The 19588-nt window shown below is 37.2% G+C and overlaps 1 protein-coding gene across 1 annotated transcript; it reads left to right on the top strand.

Annotated features, from left to right (window-relative positions):
- The first annotated feature begins 568 nt into the window (after positions 1 to 568).
- Positions 569 to 18999, top strand: LOC137746815 (DNA-directed RNA polymerase V subunit 1-like). The gene is made up of 19 exons (XM_068486826.1): positions 569 to 657; positions 789 to 861; positions 1115 to 1183; positions 1563 to 1666; positions 2129 to 2255; positions 2406 to 2521; positions 3204 to 3257; positions 4828 to 4995; positions 5864 to 7912; positions 8049 to 8224; positions 10604 to 10679; positions 10779 to 10921; positions 11639 to 11790; positions 12656 to 12930; positions 14156 to 14329; positions 14440 to 14580; positions 14693 to 16551; positions 17479 to 17593; positions 18336 to 18999. Exons 4-19 carry the CDS (start codon positions 1586 to 1588, stop codon positions 18663 to 18665), a joined length of 6036 nt encoding a protein of 2011 aa, XP_068342927.1. The 5' UTR covers positions 569 to 657; positions 789 to 861; positions 1115 to 1183; positions 1563 to 1585; the 3' UTR covers positions 18666 to 18999.
- Positions 19000 to 19588: the final 589 nt, after the last annotated feature.

The following is a 19588-nucleotide window of genomic DNA, read 5'->3' as shown; positions in this document are numbered from 1 at the left end:
TCTAATGATAAAAAAATTTTAACAACCCCAAATTAAATTCAAAGACTAAAACAATTAAAACAATTATTTAAATCAAAATTCACTTTAAATATTTTTATGTTAAAATGTTCATAAAAATAAATTATGATAGTCTACATAAATTTCATTTTTACAAAATTTACTTTAAAAGTAATTCAGCCTAAATTCATTGTTGAATAATGTCAGACTAAAATATATACAACGATTAGAGAAGAAAAATTGTGTTGTGTTAAACATAAATTTTCACCAAATACACTCTCCATTTTGCCATCCTTATTTTCCACCAAACCAAAGCCAAATCTTAGTATATAAAACGGTCAACGAACCCCTTCCCGTCATTTCCCTCCCCAAAACCCCTCCCACACCACACACCCGGTAAAGCAGTACCGCTCCAAAATTTCAAAAAAAACCAACCTGATTTTTATTTTATTTTCCTCTAGAAACCCCACGTTGATCTGTGAAAAGACCAAAAAGTCCAAATTCCCCAGGCCTCAACAAAATGCCCCTTTCTTCATGCAAAAACCCATCTCACTCTCTCCCACCATCTCTCTCTCTCTCTCTCTCTCTCTCTCTGGTCATCAGAGTCTCGGAAGAGAGTGAAGGCGACAGCGGAAGAGGAAATCGGCGCCGTTTGCGAGGGTAAGCTCCCTCTGCCGGCCAATTTTTGTGTCATTTGTGAAATTTTTTTACAAATTGTTTTTTTGGTTTCAAAAGCTTTGGAGTAGAGCTCTCACTCCGTTGAAAAACCCTTTTGGGTTTTTGGTTTTTAGGGTTTTCAGGGCTTAAACTAGGATTTTGGAGACGAACCCCCAGGTTCAGAGTACGGAAGAATCGAAAATTGTGGTAATTTTTGCTCTAAATTGTTTGCATTTTGCTATTTGGTGTTTGGTTGCTGAGAAAATGAGGGACTTTTTAAATGGGCCTTTTACTTTTTTTTTGCTTGGAAAATTTATCGGGGGAAAATGTTGCACATTGTTTAATTTTCTCTCAGTTTCTCAGTGACCAAAAGGACCTCTCTCTCTCTCTCTCTGTCATTTCTCTTTCTCTGTATCTAACTGTGACGCTAAATACATTTGCTCTGTGTTTTGTTTTCTAGGTTCCAGTTAGGGTTTTTTTTTTCCGGCCTGCAACGTAGCTCCAAGTACGATCAGACCCGAAGACTCTGGTAATTTTGTTCTTTCCTTTTGCTGCATGTTTATTTTGTGTTTGGTAGCTGAGAATTGGATGAAAATTTATACCTTGTTTAGGTTTTTTTGCTGAGTTCTGCTGGCTTTTTTAATTCTTTCCGTTTTCTTAGAAACCATACTACATTGGGTCAGATTTCTTGTATATCGTTTGCCTTCAGATTTCTTGTATATTGTTTGCCTTTAACTTATTTGATTATTAATTTTAATTGTTTTAGAAGTTGGTACCTCCCACAAACTAATTTTTTTCTTAATTTTCTAGCTTAATAATTCTGTCTGTGGTATATTTGCATGTTGATTTTGCTGTAATAGCTTCAGTTGTCCTACTTTATAAATGTTTCCTTGTCTCTTCCATGGCAGTTTCTTAAGGTTTCGTAAAGGAAATGGAGGAGGTCTCGACCTCAAATATTTTGGATGGGGAGATCGTTGGAATCAAATTTGGTTTAGCAACTCACCAAGAAATTGTAAGTAGAAATTTGACATTTAATTTGAGTAGTTATTGAGTCTATGCCATCTAAAGCTGGGAGGCCTCAACTACATTAGTTTGTTTCAAAAAAATAAAATTGCATCCATGGGATAGGATTTCGAGGGAGAATTCTGATTCGTTTCTTGGAGGGAGTGGTCTTTAGAGTCCATATTGAATATTCACATTCTAAGCTCATAGAAGGCTCCATTTATGGCCAAATGAAAATTATGGCTTTCCATTGGTCAAATGTAATATGCCTTCAGCAACATGTTCCCCATGTTGTTCTTATTAAAAAAAATAAAGTAAAAGATGCCTTCACAACTAACTCGTGACTAGTGTCTATGGGAGGGTAAATTAGAAAATCACCTCCAGCAAAGTGTTTTTTACAATTCGTTTCTTTACTACAAAAATCAACCATTGGAATAATTTGTTTATACTTTTATGTTTACATTTTTGGCAGTGTACAGCATCTATTAGCGATTGCTCTATCAGCCATGCAAGTCAGCTTTCCAACCCATTCCTTGGCCTGCCCCTTGAGTTTGGAAAGTGTGAATCTTGTGGCACTTCTGAACCTGGGAAATGTGAAGGTAAATAAATTTCATTTCTCAACCTTTGGTACAGTGAGTTATAATATACAATGTTGCGAAACAAGTCAGATGTAAGAAACATATTATACATTGAAATTTGAAAGAGTATGATTGGAAACGTAAGAAAGTGTATCCTTTATCCCTTTTCAGGTCATTTTGGGTATATTGAGTTACCAGTACCAATATTTCATCCCAATCATGTTAGTGAATTAAAGCGGATGCTGAGCTTATTGTGCTTGAAATGCTTGAAAATGAAAAAGAACAAGGTACCACCTGATTGAGTTTTTCATTGTTTATAATTGCTGCTATGATCATCACTTACTAAGCAGAGGCAATATATCCCCTTGGTTAGCTTGTTATTTGGACTTTTGTTGTCTGTTAAGGGAAGATATGCAGATTTGTGTTTGTTATAGTTTTCAGCTGAGGAACAAAGAATAAAATGATTTACAATTTTACATGAAGAAACAGTTGAATTTTGAACCTATGTACTGTGTCATCCAATCCAACCATTACTAAACTGCCTTTTTGTTTTTTAATTTTTCATTTTATACAAGTGCCCTTTATTGCACTGTATTTGTCATCTGTGGATTGATCTTGTTTCTTTTCTTTTAAATCTTATAAGTTTGCTTTATTTTCCTAATTTTCTCAAAGAGAGTCTGAAGTTTGAACTTAATTCTACAGAATCCACGATTGTATTATGTGAATAGTTCTTTGTCGTCCACAATCTCACAATATTTTTGTTTTTGTTAACATGTCGTTGGTGGAAAAATTGTCTGTGACTGGGTTGCCCTTCAATTTCTATATTCTGTAAAGTGGTTGAGAACACTTCGTATTCGAGCAGCAAATTTTTATTTTAAGAAACTATATAGTTAACTGGCTATGTTTTCTTATCATAAAAATCTCTGTGCTTATAGCCTTATATTCTGTATCCATTTTTTTACCATTCAGTTTCCAACCAAGAATGCTGGCTTAGCAGAAAGAATGTTAGCTTCATGTTGTGAGGTACGTATAAGTTAATTGTTTGCTTTTTTCATGATGTGAAGTATTCTCACTGTATCTAGTAATTTTGTGGATTTATCGCTCTCTGATTTCCTTATGGGCGCACAAGCACTTTCACACCCTCTCACCCAACCACTAATTCTAATTCAATCAAATACATGGTTTTTGAACCTTAGTTGCGCAACTATCACTACAGGGTTCTAGTTTCTAGTTAGGAATGTTTCACTATGCTATGTTTCAGTTGCCAGTACATCTTTGGTTTATTGAAGTTCTGTTTTAGTAATTCAAGTTTCCTAAAAGTTTTATTTGGAATGGCACTACATTCCATGAGCTTGCAAAAAAGATCAATACTTGAAATCTTGATGGTGTCAGTATTCCTGGTTTAGTTTGTTTTCCCTAAATTCTTGTAAAAAATGGTCAATTGTGTATTAGGTTATGTGTTCTAGAACATTATGTGTGTTATTATCTCATATGTTTTCCTTTCTTGGGATGTTCCTGCCCTTATTAGGTGTTCAGAGGTTTGATTCTTTCATTTGGTGTACTACGTTTAGAGATTGAAATTATAGTTAGATAAAGTTGTTTGTCGACTGTCAAGAAATGCTATACTTGTTTTTTTTTTTATTATTTATTTTTATTTATTTTTTTGAAGTTCATTACATTTAATTTTCCTCAAGCAAAATGTCTGTTTTTTACGGTAGTGCATGCATGGAGATTTCAGCCTTATTGATTTGAGTTGGCTTGTTGTGGGTGAACATTTCTGCTTTGCTTCGGAATTGGAGACCTAGTTGCCGTCTTCTCCTATTTGGTGTATCATGTGTAAAAGGAAAGGAGATCATGGAGATCATTTGTTGTCCACTGTCTAGGAGCTTTAAATTTGTGATTCTTATTATTTGGACAGGCTGGAATGAGTTGGGTAATTTCAGAAGGGTTCCAGTCATTGATTAGTAAAAGTCTGGATGCTTTTAGTAGAGTTAAGAAGGCTACACTGCTGAGGGGTTGTTTTGTGGGGTTTATGGGTGGAGAGGAACGTGAGGATTTTTGACATTTTAAGGGGGGTGGGGTAGAAGAGCTTTCACAATGGGTGAGGTTTTTGTTGTCTCTTTGCACTGGTGTCATCAGAGCTCTGGAGGATTAACATGTTCTTCTCTTTTGCTCAATTGGAAAGCTGCTATGAGATAACTTGGTTGTTTTACTTTTTGGTTTCAATTCTCTAATGAGTTGCTTGTATTTTAAGATGGTATTTCTCTCTATAAAGTATAAACTGAGCACTTCATCTTCTGTCAGCTTATTATTGCCATAATTTTGCACCATCCTCACCATGGATGAATGTTGGAGATAATGCAGTATCATTAGTTTTGTTATAGCAACTGTTTAGTTTGTGGGTCTTCCTGCGACTAAGTTAGAAATATTTTAATATAAGTTGCCTTTTTGCTAAAACAGGGTCTCTCTTGATGTTCTGATAACTTTTTATTTTTATTTTTTTTATATAAATTGGAATACTTGTGATATGTTCTCTCTTCATCTCTCTTCATTTTCCATCTACTAGTTTTATGCCCTCTCATTCCTTCTGTAGGATGCTGCACAAGTGTGTATTGGAGAGACTAAACCGACAGATAGCTCTTGTTCCTTGCAATTGAAGCGACCTTCTAAATCAAGAACACCACCTGGTTTTTGGAATTTCCTCGAACGATATGGTTTTCGTTATGGCGATGATCATATACGTACTTTGCTTCCTTGTGAGGTATGCTTCTTGCTTCCTGACTGAATCCCTATCATCTCACATTCTTGGAACTTGAATTGAATTTTATTGTCCAGTTATGTGGATTGAAGTCTTTGTTTGCTCATAGTTCACTTTTATTTCTACGCTGTTTTTGTTAGTGGAAAAGTTTGATGTTTTCCATTAAGAACTTATTTCTAATTTATTAATTTGACTCAAATACAAAGAAATTCTCACTTATCACAGAAATCAACAAAGTGAGCACCTTATTTTGGATTCCTCTGTCTTACTTTATTGTATGCATTGATCAGGGGTTGCTATTGCTTCTGCCATCTTCCTTTGGTGTCAACCTTCATGATTGATTTTAGCTCCACTAAATGTTTTGATGGCTAAATTAGTTGAAGTCCTTGTTTGCACACCAATTCATTTGTGGGAAAAGTTTTCTGGTTTACTGTGATCACTACGTCTTAAATCTAGTATGAGGCTCTTATGCACATGCAATCATCCCCCTTATCACAGTAATCTGGCGAAGTTAGCATCTGACTGTTGGATTCTTCATTGAATGGATTGATCAGAGGGTGTTGTTGTCTTCCCTGTGGTTTCAACTGGCACAGTTTATTTAGTTCACAAAATAAATTGATGGTTAACTTAGTTGGCGAGATGTACAGCTCCATGTGGTTTCAACTGGCACAGTTTATTTCATTCACTAACTACTTTGATAGTTAACTTAGTTCACCAGATGTGTATAAGTAGATTCTAACCAAATGATTTTATTGCCAATCACTCATAAGGAAAATCATACTGATCTTATATAATTCTGTTGGCCTTTCCTGTTTCTGCTGATTGTAATTGTTGTTCTCCTGATACATATTATTTTGGTAATGACTACCAGGTGATGGAGATGCTAAAGCGTATCCCTCAAGACGCCAGGAAGAAACTTAATGCAAGAGGGTATTTTCCTCAAGATGGATACATCTTGCGTCATATACCTGTCCCTCCAAATTGTTTATCTGTGCCTGAAATTTCGGATGGTGTTAGTGTTATGTCTGCGGATCCTTCAATTTCAATGCTCAGAAAAGTTCTAAAGCAAATTGAAGTCATAAGAAGTTCAAGGTCAGGCATCCCAAACTTTGAATCACAAATTGTTGAAGCTAATGAACTTCAAGCCATAGTGGATCAGTATCTTCAAGTTAGGGGTACTGGGAAGGCATCACGGGATATAGATGCAAGATTTGGGGTAAACAAGGAGTTGAATGCCTCTTCCACTAAAGCATGGCTTGAAAAAATGAGAACACTGTTCATTAGAAAGGGTTCAGGATTCTCTTCTCGCTCAGTAATCACTGGGGATGCCTTTAGAAGGGTAAATGAAGTTGGCATCCCCTATGAAATTGCTCAAAGAATCACCTTCGAGGAGAGGGTTAATGATCATAACATTAGGTACTTACAACAGCTGGTAGATAGCAAGTTGTGCCTAACCTATAGGGATGGATCATCAACTTACTCACTTAGGGAAGGTTCAAAGGGGCACACTTTTTTGAGGCCTGGTCAAGTGGTGCATCGGAGGATTATGGATGGGGACCTTGTATTTGTAAACAGGCCCCCAACTACCCATAAACATTCCCTACAAGCACTACAAGTGTATGTACATGATGACCATGTAGTGAAAATAAATCCTTTGATATGTGGGCCACTAAGTGCTGACTTTGATGGTGATTGCATCCATTTGTTCTATCCGCAATCGCTTGCTGCAAAAGCAGAAGTTTTGGAGCTTTTTTCGGTGGAGAAGCAGCTGCTTAGCTCTCATAGTGGAAAACCAAATCTGCAAATGGCCACTGATTCACTATTGTCATTGAGGATGATGTTTAAGAACTATTTTTTGGATAAATCAGCAGCTCAGCAACTGGCCATGTTTGCTTCATCTTTGTTGCCACAACCTGCATTATTGAAAGCAAACTCTGCTTGCTCATATTGGACTGCTTTGCAGATATTACAGACCGCATTGCCTCCTGACTTTGACTACTGTGGGGAAAAGTACTTGGTCAATAAAAGTGAGATACTGAAAATTGAGTTCAGTACTAGTGCAGTTTCAGCGGTGATGAATGACATTGCTACTTCAGTTTTCTTTGAGAAAGGGGGCGAAGATGTCCTTAAATTCTTTGATTCTCTACAGCCCTTGCTGATGGAGAATATATTTTCAGAAGGGTTCAGTGTTGGCTTGGAGGATTTTTACATGTCAAAGACATCCATACAAGATATTAAGGAGAATATTCAGGGTACTTCAGATTTGTTGTATCATCTGAGGTCAACATACAATGAATTTGTAGAGTTTCAGCTGGAGAGTCGAATCAAAAGCTTGAAAGTACCAGTTTCAAATTTTATCTTGGAGTCATCTGCATTCGGTGATTTAATCGACACCAAGAGTGATTCGGCAATCAACAAAGTTGTACAACAAATTGGGTTCCTAGGCCTACAACTCTCTGATAAGGGAAGATTCTACTCAAAGACATTGGTTGAGGATGTGGCCTCTCTCTGTCACAACAAATATTCTTTTAACACGGAGTATCCCTCTGCAGAATATGGCCTAGTTCAAAGTTGTTTCTTCCATGGGTTAGATCCATACGAGGAAATAGTTCACTCCATTGCTACACGAGAGGTGATTGTTCGGTCCTCAAGAGGATTGACTGAACCTGGGACCTTATTTAAAAATTTAATGGCCATTCTTCGTGATGTGGTTATTTGCTATGATGGCACGGTTAGAAATGTTTGTAGCAATTCAGTTATCCAATTTGAGTATGGAGTCAATGCTGGATCTAGGCCCCCGAATCTTTTCCCTGCTGGTGAACCTGTTGGCGTGTTAGCTGCCACTGCAATGTCAAATCCTGCGTACAAGGCAGTTCTTGATTCTACCCCAAGCAGCAACTCTTCATGGGAGCTGATGAAGGTAGTTGGCTTGGCTATTGATTATGATGCTGTTTTTCCTTTCAATACATGTTTTCTTTCGCATAAGTTTTTTGAGCTGATGAAGATACATGCACAAATGTTGATCGTAACTTGAATTTACATTGTCTGTTCTTCAGGAAATTCTACTATGCAAAGTAAATTTTAAGAATGAGCTCATTGATCGCCGTGTAATTTTGTACTTGAATAACTGTGGCTGTGGAAGAAAGTACTGCCGAGAACGTGCAGCATGTTTGGTTAAGAATCAGTTGAAGAAAGTCAGTCTTAAAGATACTGCAGTCGAATTCATGATCGAGTATGCTCTGCCTCTTCATACTTTTTTTTGGCAACACTTTCACAAATAGTTTTATTTAAGTATGTTTCTAGGAATTTATTTCCCAATCCCTTAGTTCATGTTGATTAAGTTGTCAGTTGTCATATTCCCTGCTTTATCTTCTTCAACCTTTCTTGAAAGGTAACCCCACCCACAGTTGAACTGGAAATGAGTACCTGTTGCTACCTCTTCCATGCTTTAAGTTATTTTCTACGCTGACATGCTTTTTCCGTCTCCCACCACACTGTGGCACTGCTACCTGCAATTTTAATATTTATTTTCAGCTCTCTTGGTATCTACTTGAATCTGTTGATATCTGTTAGGTTTTTCCAGCCCATGATAAGTTGTCCTAAGTCTATAAGTAATTATAGTCTTAGAGGATCAAATTGTTTTCCCAATTGGAGTTGTTAACCCAATTGGAGTTAGTTTCTCAATTGGAGTAGGTTTTATAACTAGATTCCAATTAGGATTAATAATCCTTATTGAAGAAGACCTTTATTATGTCTATATAAAGGGGCTATTGTACTAGTTTTGAATTGGAGGGAGCAAAACAATAAATTGTATACCACTCAAGGGATAAGAGTGAGAGAATATTGTAAAATGTGTGCGAGAGAAAAGAAAAGAGATAGTATATTTCTTGTTCTTGTTCTTTCAGGTTTTTTGTCAATTCCTAGTTCTAGAGATTTGGCAAGATTATTGGTTGTACTCATTATTGATATAGTGAAAGATTGTTGTTGCTGTCCTGTGGACGTAGGCACATATTGTCAAACCACGTAAATTCTTGGTGTTATTTATCTTGGTTATTTGTTTTTCGATTTCCAGAGTTTGTTCTTGTTTTTCCCATTCTTAAACGCAAAATTCTCAACAAGTGGTATCAGAGCCAGGTTTGGTTGATATCCGTTTAGAATGGAGGGTGCAGCCCGCTTTAATTGGGTTACGTGGAAATCAAGAGGAGGACATGCTTAACTGAAGGTGTTAAGAGCAAGCCACCAAGTATGTCTGATGCTGATTGGACCAAGATGAAGATAAGCGATGTTTTCCGGCAAAGAAGTCTATAATTGCCTTTGCCAGTGACGATGGTAGTTCTGTTCAGGGGGAGCCTAGTCAAGAGAAGTTTGGTCAAGAGATGTTCGATCACATGGAGTCTGGTCATGGGTATTGCAATCAGAGGGAGCTTGGTCAAGAGAAGTCTAATCAAGAGGGTCTTGGTTAATGAGTAGTTGAGTAGTTCAATCAGGGGGAGCGTGGTTATGAGAAGTTTGATCAATGGGAGTTTGGTCAAGAGGAGCAATCCTATTATGGTATACCTTCCTCATGGTCTGGAGGGGGAGATTGTTAGGTTTTTCCAGCCCATGATAAGTTGTCCTAAGTCTATAAGGAATTATAGTCTTAGAGGATTAAATAGTTTTCCCAATTGGAGTTGTTTTCCCAATTGGAGTTAGTTTCTCAATTGGAATAGGTTTTATAACTAGATTCCAATTAGGATTAATAATCCTTATTGAAGAAGACCTTCATTATGTCTATATAAAGGGGCTGTTGTACTAGTTTGGTGGGAGCAAAACAATAAATTGTATACCACTCAAGGGATAAGAGTGAGAGAATATTGTTAAGTGTGTGCAAGAGAAACGAAAAGAGATATATATTTCTTGTTCTTGTTCTTTCAGGTTTTTCATCAAGTCCTAGTTCTAGAGATTTGGCGAGATTATTGGTTGTACTCATTATTGATATAGTGAAAGATTGTTGTTGCTGTCCTGTGGACGTAGGCACATATTGCCAAACCACGTAAATTCTTGGTGTTATTTATCTTGGTTATTTGTTTTTCGATTCTGGAGTTTGTTCTTGTTTTTCCCATTCTGAAACACGATATTCTCAACAATATCAAGTTCTGCAGATCAAATACGTGGTTCTGTTTTCTACAAACTCTTGCATGTTTCTCAGGAGATTATGCTTTAAGAATTCTGGAAGAATTATTTTTTACGCGAATAAGTGGATGTAATTCATTTTATGTCTATAAATGTGTGATTTGCTAACTAGGAAAGGTTTTGCCTTTGCTGAAATATATATTTAATAGTCTGCAGCTTCTTTTTGCATAGCTTGGGTTAACCATGCAAAGTTCCAGTTTAATAATAGTTAGATACTCAAGAGCTGATCAATATAGTAATAGTTGTGTACCCGATAATAGCAGAGTGTAATCTTCACTTCCACTTTTGTGAGAATATGTTTCTCTGTTACTAACAACATATTATTTGGTCATCATGTCATTGACAAGAAATTGAGTTTTGCATCTGCTACACTTTGTACTTATTTGCAGTGGTATAAAATTAATGTGTGGGCTTGAAAAAGTTTCTGTTTTACATGCAGATATAGCAATCAGCTTTCTAGTTTGGGAAGTATGGTAAATGATGCAGGCCTAGTTGGCCATATTCATCTCAACGAGGTTTGCATAGTTCAATGTGTTGGAATGTTTTCTTTATATTTTCATTTATGAAGTTGCTATTACTTCCTCGTTTGGGATAACGAGAGCTTTATTGAACAGGAGCTGTTACGGGAGTTAAATGTCGGTGTAGATGAGATTCGACAAAAATGCCAAGAAACTGTTAATTCATTTCGGAGGAAGAGAGTTGGGAAGAAGAAGTTCAACATTGGCTATCTTTTCAAAAATACAGTTTTGTTTGCCAGGTCTTTTTTCTTCCCCTCTCTGGTTGGAGCATACTTATGTTTACCAATTGCCTTATTGACTTGATCAATTATGTTTTCCTGTTTGCGTGATGAACTTTTGATACATGAGAGGAAAATGAGGCGAGGACACAGCCTCAATTGATTTTGGTCAATATGATATTAATAAATTTTAATGATGAAAGTTATGGAACATTATGAGCTATGCTGTTATTCTTTGCTTATTTTATAGTGGTTTTTTGTTTGAATTTATTTGGCCCTTTTAGTTATGCTTCACTAAGATAAAGGAAGGAAAAAGTTCTGAAAGGAAAGGGGAGGTGAAAACATAATAGCTTGATAAGAGAAACGCCACCAGTACGAAGTCCACCATAGTAACATGGGCAAATCATTCTTGTTATTACCATAAAACGTAAATATGTACAAAAATATATATATATATATTGTATATTTATATATATATATATATATATATATATATATATATAGTATTTGTTTGTGTTCTGGAACCCTGCCTGCTTGCTGGCTTTAAGAGCGCTAGAGATACTGAAATTTTCATGTCAAAAGAAGACTCGTATTTCAAAATCATTTGCATGTGGGAGTTGCCTACTGTCATAATCATATACAATGTTCGTACTTGTATGACTTCCCCTTCCCCTGTTGTGGAGTTTACTTGTCTCTCCGCTTTAAAATACTTAATGATAAATGCTTCATTGTTTGCAGTGAGCATTGCTCTTTTCATCATTCCTGTGCAGACAAAGGATCTGACTCCCCGTGCTTGATGTTCTTCCTTCAAGCTACTGAAGAGTTGGAGACCACTTCGCAATACTATGCTGACTTGATTTGCCCTGTGCTTTTAGAAACAATAATAAAAGGTAGCTTTTGGAGTGATTTTCTAAAGAGTGAAATACTAATTTATTATTTGAGTTTCCTTGTTTTCCAATGAATCTTGGTCTTTTGATTTGTTTTGCCAACTCACATCTAAAACAGAAATGTCAGTGATTATATGCAATTTGTGTGTTTTGTTTCTGTCTGTCTTATTGAAGTCCTACTTCTATTTGTTTTTTTAATAGAAAAATCCTACTTCTGTTCTGTCTCATGAACCTCATATTTACCTTTTTTTCATCCCATCCCAAGGTACACGTTTTTGTTGTGTTAGTTGCGTATGGGATGGCCATTACTTGTGATCATATCCAACTTAAGAGGCCAAATATGTGCCTATCAACAGTTTAGTGTTAAACTCTGCAAGATTGAAGTCGAAATATTCATCATTTATTTCTAGGTTGAGTTGTGCATTTTCATCCTCTTTTATAGTAATTAATTTATTAGTTGGAAACATTGTACTTTGAGGAGGCAAGTAAAGCTTTAGTGGAACTGTGGGTATGGGTATGGGTATGATGACTTTTTTTTTTTTTTTTTTTTCGGGATTCGGTTGGATTATATTGCTAGAAATTTGGAGGAAAAGTTTGGAGAGGTGCAGTGGCCTTGACGGATAGAGTGAAGCTTTGGATGTTTGAGCTTTAAGCATTAGTAATGCCTGAGTTGAGAGATAGTCCTTTCATGATTCTTGATCAGATTGGGTGCAGTTAGCTGATCTTTGGAGTTTTGATGCTGGTGATAGAAGCAGTTTTTTATTTGACTTATTGTAGTTTTTATTAGATGGTGGACATGTTGTTTACTGCTGGAAACTATTTTGTAACTCTTCTCTTAGTAAAGTCTTAATGTCTCTAAAATGGACAGGTGACCCACGGATTACCTCAGCAAATATAATTTGGATTGATCCCGATACAACAACTTGGATTAGAAGTCCAAATAATTCTCAAAAGGGTGAATGGGCCTTGGATGTTGTTCTGGAGAAATCTGTTGTCAAGCAAAGCGGTGATGCATGGAGAATCGTTCTCGATTCTTGCCTCCCTGTGCTTCACCTAATTGACACCAGGCGTTCCATCCCGTATGCTATCAAACAGATTCAAGAACTATTGGGAGTGTCTTGTGCTTTTGATCAAGCAGTTCAGGTAAAATCAGTTCACAATTTTCCTTCTTTCTACCGCGAATCTTGAACTTAATGACCCTATATCAGAAGCCATGCTAGCTTTTGTGGCTAGCTGTTTATATTATGGGTTGTTATAGGGCTGTGTATATCATGTTTTGTGTGTGTCATTTAGTATTAGGCACTAACTCAATTTGGGAAGTGTTATTGGCACTCCAAAAATCTCATTCTACACTCCTCACAAGTGTATTTTTCTTTCTTAATATTGAAAGTTTGGAGTGTAGAATGAGATTTTTGGAGTGCTAATAAAAATTCCCCTCAATTTTTGTTAAGTCATTTTATGTTTTGATACAGCTTGAAACTCAAAATTTTAGACATGGACTTAGTTGTCTCCAAGCCAAGTTCATTACTCATTATTCATTATTCAATACATCTTTCATGTGAAAATTGCACTCAATCCATGTGTAAGAAAATCTAGGAAAAAACTCCTGATTCTAGAGAGGTTCATTAAATAGTACCAATCAAGTACACAGGAAAAATCTGAAATTTTCCTCATACAATACCAGTTAAATAGTTTCTTGTGTCAAAATCTACTGTGTGATACTAGCTCAACCTTTTAATCGTTCGTTAACGATTAGATAAAATTCAGATACACGTTAAGTAATCGCGGTAATATTGTGTTTGGTGGATCATATTATGCTGCTGCATTGCTAGGAAATTATCACCTATAGTGTCCAGTAGTTTCCGTGTGTCTAATAAGCTTCTCTCCCTTTGGAGTGTTTGACTTGCTAGACTTCTGGTTAACTCTTTGCTTCCTTATTTATTTATTTTCTAGCCGGCATGCTTTATCACAGCCAACCCCACTTAGTGGGATAAGGCTTTGTTGTTGTTTGGCATACTTTATTACATCAGTTGTGTATATATTTGGATGTATATTTATTATACTACGATTTATTTTCTATACTTGTATCGTTCCACCATTAGTTATGGTTCAGCATTTCATGTGACTAATCTTCATTAAGTATGGACCTTCTTTTGAATTTTGAATTTTTTTTTGGAATTGTGTGCTGTATTTGTGGTTTCCTCGGGCATGCCACCTTTTTTTAGTCCTGTATCATCATGTACATCTTATGAAGTTTAACATTGTTAGTTTTTAAGGAAAATTGGATCATATTAGAAGAACACTGGGTGATATGAGATACATTTTGTACCTTTCTACTAAGAATTCATTTTTGGATTTTATTGCGCAGCGCCTCTCGACAGCTGTTACAATGGTGGCAAAAGGTGTCCTGAAAGAGCATCTTATCCTCCTGGCAAATAGCATGACATGTGCTGGAAATTTTGTTGGCTTCAATTCTAGTGGATATAAAGCACTATCTCGAGCATTGAATATTCAAGTACCATTTACAGAAGCAACACTTTTTGTGAGTAATTGAACTCTTTTGCCTAATTCTATAAATGACATTTACCTATAGTTCGTGGTTAGATGAACTAGAATCACAACTAATTGTAGTTTCATTACATGTGGCTGTAGACACCAAGAAGGTGCTTTGAGAGAGCAGCTGAAAAGTGCCACATGGATTCTTTGTCAAGCATAGTTGCATCATGTTCATGGGGTAAACATGTTGCTGTTGGTACTGGCTCCAGGTTTGATATCCTCTGGGACACAAGAGAGGTAAATATGATTTTTAACATACTTATAGTTTTTCCCAGTTGTATGGTAGTTTAATCTGCTGCTGGAATGTTCTGTGCCGTTTAATTTAATTATTAATATTTTATTTTTTCAGGGAGGATTGAATCAAGAGGGTGGACTAGATGTTTTCAACTTTCTGCATATGGTGAGCACAGCGAATGGAGAAGAAGCAACTACGGGAGCACTGGGGGCAGAAGTTGATGATCTTATGGTGGTAGATGAATTAGCAGATTCCTGCTTGTCGCCAGAACTTGACTCTGGTTTAGATAAGCCCGTCTTCGAAGATATTATAGAATTTGAGGACAAATCAGAAACTCTTCCTGGAAAGTCAAATTGGGAAAAGGATTCCTCTGTATGGGGGACAAATACTACACGAGAAGATGCCACATCATCGTGGGAGAAAACTCCATCATGGGATAAAAATGATACATCATCGTGGGATAAAACTCCAGCCAAAGAACCTGCCACATCTACATGGGGGATAGGCAAGGCAGCAGAAGTTACTACTCCTGCATGGAGGGCAAATACCGCAATAGAAGCTGCCACATCTGCCTGGGGGGCAAGTGCAAGTGAAAATGATTGGAGTGGTAGAGTGGCAGAGAAAGTGGCACCAATAGACCTCCAGCCGACAATAAAAGCCATAGATGAAAGGGACAATGGATGGGGTGCTGTTTCTCCTAGGGAAACAGTAACAGGGAATGACAATGCTTGGTCTAGTGGGCAACAGAAAAAGTCTTCTGAAATTTCGATCAGTTCTTGGGGGCAGAAAAATCCTCCTGAGACAGAAACTCAACCTTGGGGTGCTGTTTCTTCCGGGGAAACAGAAACAGGGAATGACAATGCTTGGTCTAGTGGGCAACAGAAGAAGTCTTCTGAAATTTCGACCAGTTCTTGGGGGCAGAAAAATCCTCCTGAGACAGAAACTCAACCTTGGGGTGCTGTTTCTTCTGGGGAAACAGAAACAGGGAATGACAATGCTTGGTCTAGTGGGCAACAGAAAAAATCGGGGCCGAACAAGTCTTGGTCTAGTGGGCAACAGAAAAAGTCTTCTGAAATTTCGACCAGTTCTTTGGGGCAGAAAAATCCTCCTAAGACAGAAACTCAACCTTGGGGTGCTGTTTCTTCTGGGGAAACAGAAACAGGGAATGACAATGCTTGGTCTAGTGGGCAACAGAAAAAGTCTTCTGAAATTTCGACCAGTTCTTGGGGGCAGAAAAATCCTCCTAAGACGGACACTCAACCTTGGGGTGCTGTTTCTTCCGGGGAAACAGAAACAGGGAATGACAATGCTTGGTCTAGTGGGCAACAGAAAAAGTCTTCTGAAATTTCGATCAGTTCTTGGGGGCAGAAAAATCCTCCTAAGACAGAAACTCAACCTTGGGGTGCTGTTTCTTCCGGGGAAACAGAAACAGGGAATGACAATGCTTGGTCTAGTGGGCAACAGAAAAAGTCTTCTGAAATTTCGACCAGTTCTTGGGGGCAGAAAAATCCTCTTGAGACAGAAACTCAACCTTGGGGTGCTGTTTCTTCTGGGGAAACAGAAACAGGGAATGACAATGCTTGGTCTAGTAGGCAACAGAAAAAATCTTCTGAAATTTCTACCGGTTCTTGGGGGCAGAAAAATCCTCCTGAGACAGAAACTCAACCTGCGAGCTTGTCTGGGTGGGATTCACCTAGTGGAGATGGTAATACTGGTGAAAGACATCACCAATGGGGGCAGAACAAGAAAAGTCGTTTTGAAGGTTCAAAGAGTTGGGTTTCTAGTCCTGGGGAGTGGAAGAATAAGAACCGTCCTGCCAAACCACCTGGTATGGTGAATGATAACTCTAGTGTGGTTGGACTCTATACTGCAACAAGACAAAGATTGGATATGTTCCCTAGCGAGGAGCAAGACGTTCTTTCTAAAATTGAACCCGTTATGCGCTCTATCCGAAGAATAATGCATCAATCTGGGTTAGTTTTCTGTTTATATTCTTTCTTAACAATTTTGACTTTGAGATGTCTTGTCTGAAGTAAGAATCCATTTAAATCCAGGGAATTTCTTGACAAAATCCTCCCTCACAGTCGAAAATAGTGCTTTAACATTTGAAGTATCATACTTGCATGTAGTGCAACGATGTTGTTTCATATTCACCTGTCAAAGAGCCTGAGTCTAAGAACAAAGTCCCTCCCAAAATGTCATCGTAGAACATAGTTGGTTTTCAAACTCTTGGGGCTCCAAGTTTAAAGATAAAGTTTGGAGGTTGTGGACTATTTATGAGATACGGGTTGGGTTTTGGCACCTCTCTGTGGACTTTGGTCTCATTCGTGTATCATGGTTGCCGTTGCCCATTCTTTTCAATTTCTACTAGAAAGCCGCTATGTCGTAGTTTTCCTGATTGTAGAGTGGGTGGTTTTGGTTCTGTTTTCTGCATTGTTGGATGCTGCACTGTCATACTTTTAATATCTTGGTTATTGCAGGTTGTGGGCAGCATATTTGTGGACTGCTGGTCCACTTTGATTGTACTTCCTATTCATATTAGTTACTATTTGTTTTCTTTTGATGTGTGAAGTCTAAAGTCTATCATTATATAAAAAATAAGCGTAAGAACTATAAAGGAAAGGCATCTGATAACTTAATGAATTCACATGTTACATTTGACTTTCCTTTTGGGATGTCTCAAGGATATCATATTTTCACTGATCTCCATACGAAGGAATTGATTTCATTCTGGGGCATTATAGCCGCTTTGCATATGTTATTGGTGCCTAATTTTGCAACCATTTGATTTTCTTTTCTTTCTTTCTTTCCTTTTTGGAATGTTTTAGTTGTTGCAACATCTTTGCTTGGTGCTTGACAATCCTCTAACCTACTATCGGTTTTTAAATTATTCTATCCAGGTACAATGATGGGGATCCACTGTCAGCTGACGACCAGTCATTTATACTTGATAATGTTCTCAATTACCACCCGGATAAAGCTGTTAAAATGGGTTCTGGAATTGGTCATCTCACAGTACGTTTATCTGCCCTGTTCTTGCTTAACTGCGTTTTATTTAGATTTATGTTTCAGTGCACTTTTGATACATTATGCTTGGAATCTGTGACTGATTGCATTGTTATATTGGTTATTATAATGTTCATATTATTTTTTACTGAACTATAACGTTTATACTGAATTTTGTACATTGTCCATTGAGGTAAACTTCCATGTGTTCTGTTGCATGCCTAAATTTGTTCTGCTTCTCAAAACCCTTTTTTAAGTCAATAATTAATTTTTAGCAAAGGGCTGTTACACATAGGAAGATGACTAGACGGGGTTTAGTCGGAAAACCATTTTTTTTTCTCTACTGGTTTAGCTATTCACTCATGGCTCCACCCTGCCAAGGCTGGTCGAGCAGATCTAATCTTTCAGATAAGAAGACATTAGAGGAGTATATACTTGTCTTTAAATACGAATTAAGACTATCCTCCATCTCAAGGGTTTTTAAGTCTGGACTAGTAATGACGGGGAAAGGGTTTTCTTTCATAGTACTTGGAAACATAGCCAGGATGGAATACCTCATCTTATTTACCTTTTCTCACGAACTACTTGTCTTGTAATAACAAACCCTGTATTGCTTATGTTGTGTTCTTATCGAAAACCAAAAGAAACACAAGTTTCCGAAGCTTTGTTGTTTACGAATGAATTTGGCTTGTGTGTTAATGGACTTATTTGGTCTCATATTGTCCTAATTTACACCGGCCATTGATGACAGGTTGATAGGCACGGCAGTTTCCAGGACAGCAGATGCTTTTTTGTTGTGACGACAGATGGTCACAAGGAAGATTTTTCATATCGGAAATGCCTGGAGAATTACATTAAGGAAAAGTATGCTGATGTTGCCGAAACATTCATAGGCAAGTATTTTACTAGGAGAGGAGGGAATCGGGAGCGAAACCCCACTCCAAGTCAATATCCCATTCCAGAACAGACTCCATGTCAAACTCCCATTGCAGAGCAAACTATAAGCCAAACTCCCATTGCAGAGCAAACTATAAGTCAAACCCCCGTTTCAGAGCAAATTGGGAACGAGGAGACACAATAGGGCATGGCTATTTCCGGGGCATCGGTCGTTTTGAGATTCTGATGTAATTAGATTTGAACATTCTGCCCCTCTGCTTTTTGATTTGTATATACTAGGCAGTCGTTAGCAGCTCCTGACAAATCCAGCGTTTCGTTCGTTGATTTATGTTTAATCTGAGAGCATTGATTAGTTAACCAGTTGGTAGCTGCTGGATGCAGTTAACGTGAACCCTGAATTGGGAGAAAAGCAAGCTGCTTGCTTATGTTGCAGTTGCAAAAAAAATGAAGTTTATATATGAAATGCAGAAGTCTTGTCGATGGCCTTCGATGGCTTCTATTGCTCAGCTTATTATACTCTGGTTTGGAATTTTTATTTATTTAATGTTCCATATTTTTTCTGGTTTAGCGCTTATGATTATGATTATGGATGTAAACAAACCAAATCAATTTGCTCAAGCTTCGACGTACCAAACACGAGCCCAACCCGATACAAGCTCTACTTGTGATGTAGGATTAATGCTTACAACCGGGCCATGATGAATATCTTTGCAAATGGAAATGAACATGTGGAATTGATGGATATTGGTCTGTCTCTATCTAGACAATCAAAAACCCCCAAGTATAAATACTCTAGAGCACCGTAGAATTTTTGTTTTAATAATGTGATAATGAATGTGTACTTACCATTCATACGGCTAACTTAATGAAATTGATGTTCTAAACCATTTAATTTTCAAAGTTTCATACATATATTATTCGTACAAAAAATTGACAAATAAGAGATTATTGAGACATCTAAAACTAATCATACAAATATATGAACTCATTTTGTTCAAAATCATTGAGTTTTTTTTTTTGAGAAACAAAATCATTGAGTTTGACCTTAGGAAAATAGACAGTTCAAATATGTATAGTGTGGATTGGCGTAATTGGGATTCCTCTTAA

The sequence above is a fragment of the Pyrus communis genome, chromosome 10 (genome assembly GCF_963583255.1).
Source record: "Pyrus communis chromosome 10, drPyrComm1.1, whole genome shotgun sequence".
Lineage (NCBI taxonomy): Eukaryota > Viridiplantae > Streptophyta > Magnoliopsida > Rosales > Rosaceae > Pyrus > Pyrus communis.
The sequence above is the reverse complement of the archived record's forward strand: the minus strand, read 5'-3'. Positions and strand labels throughout refer to the sequence as shown.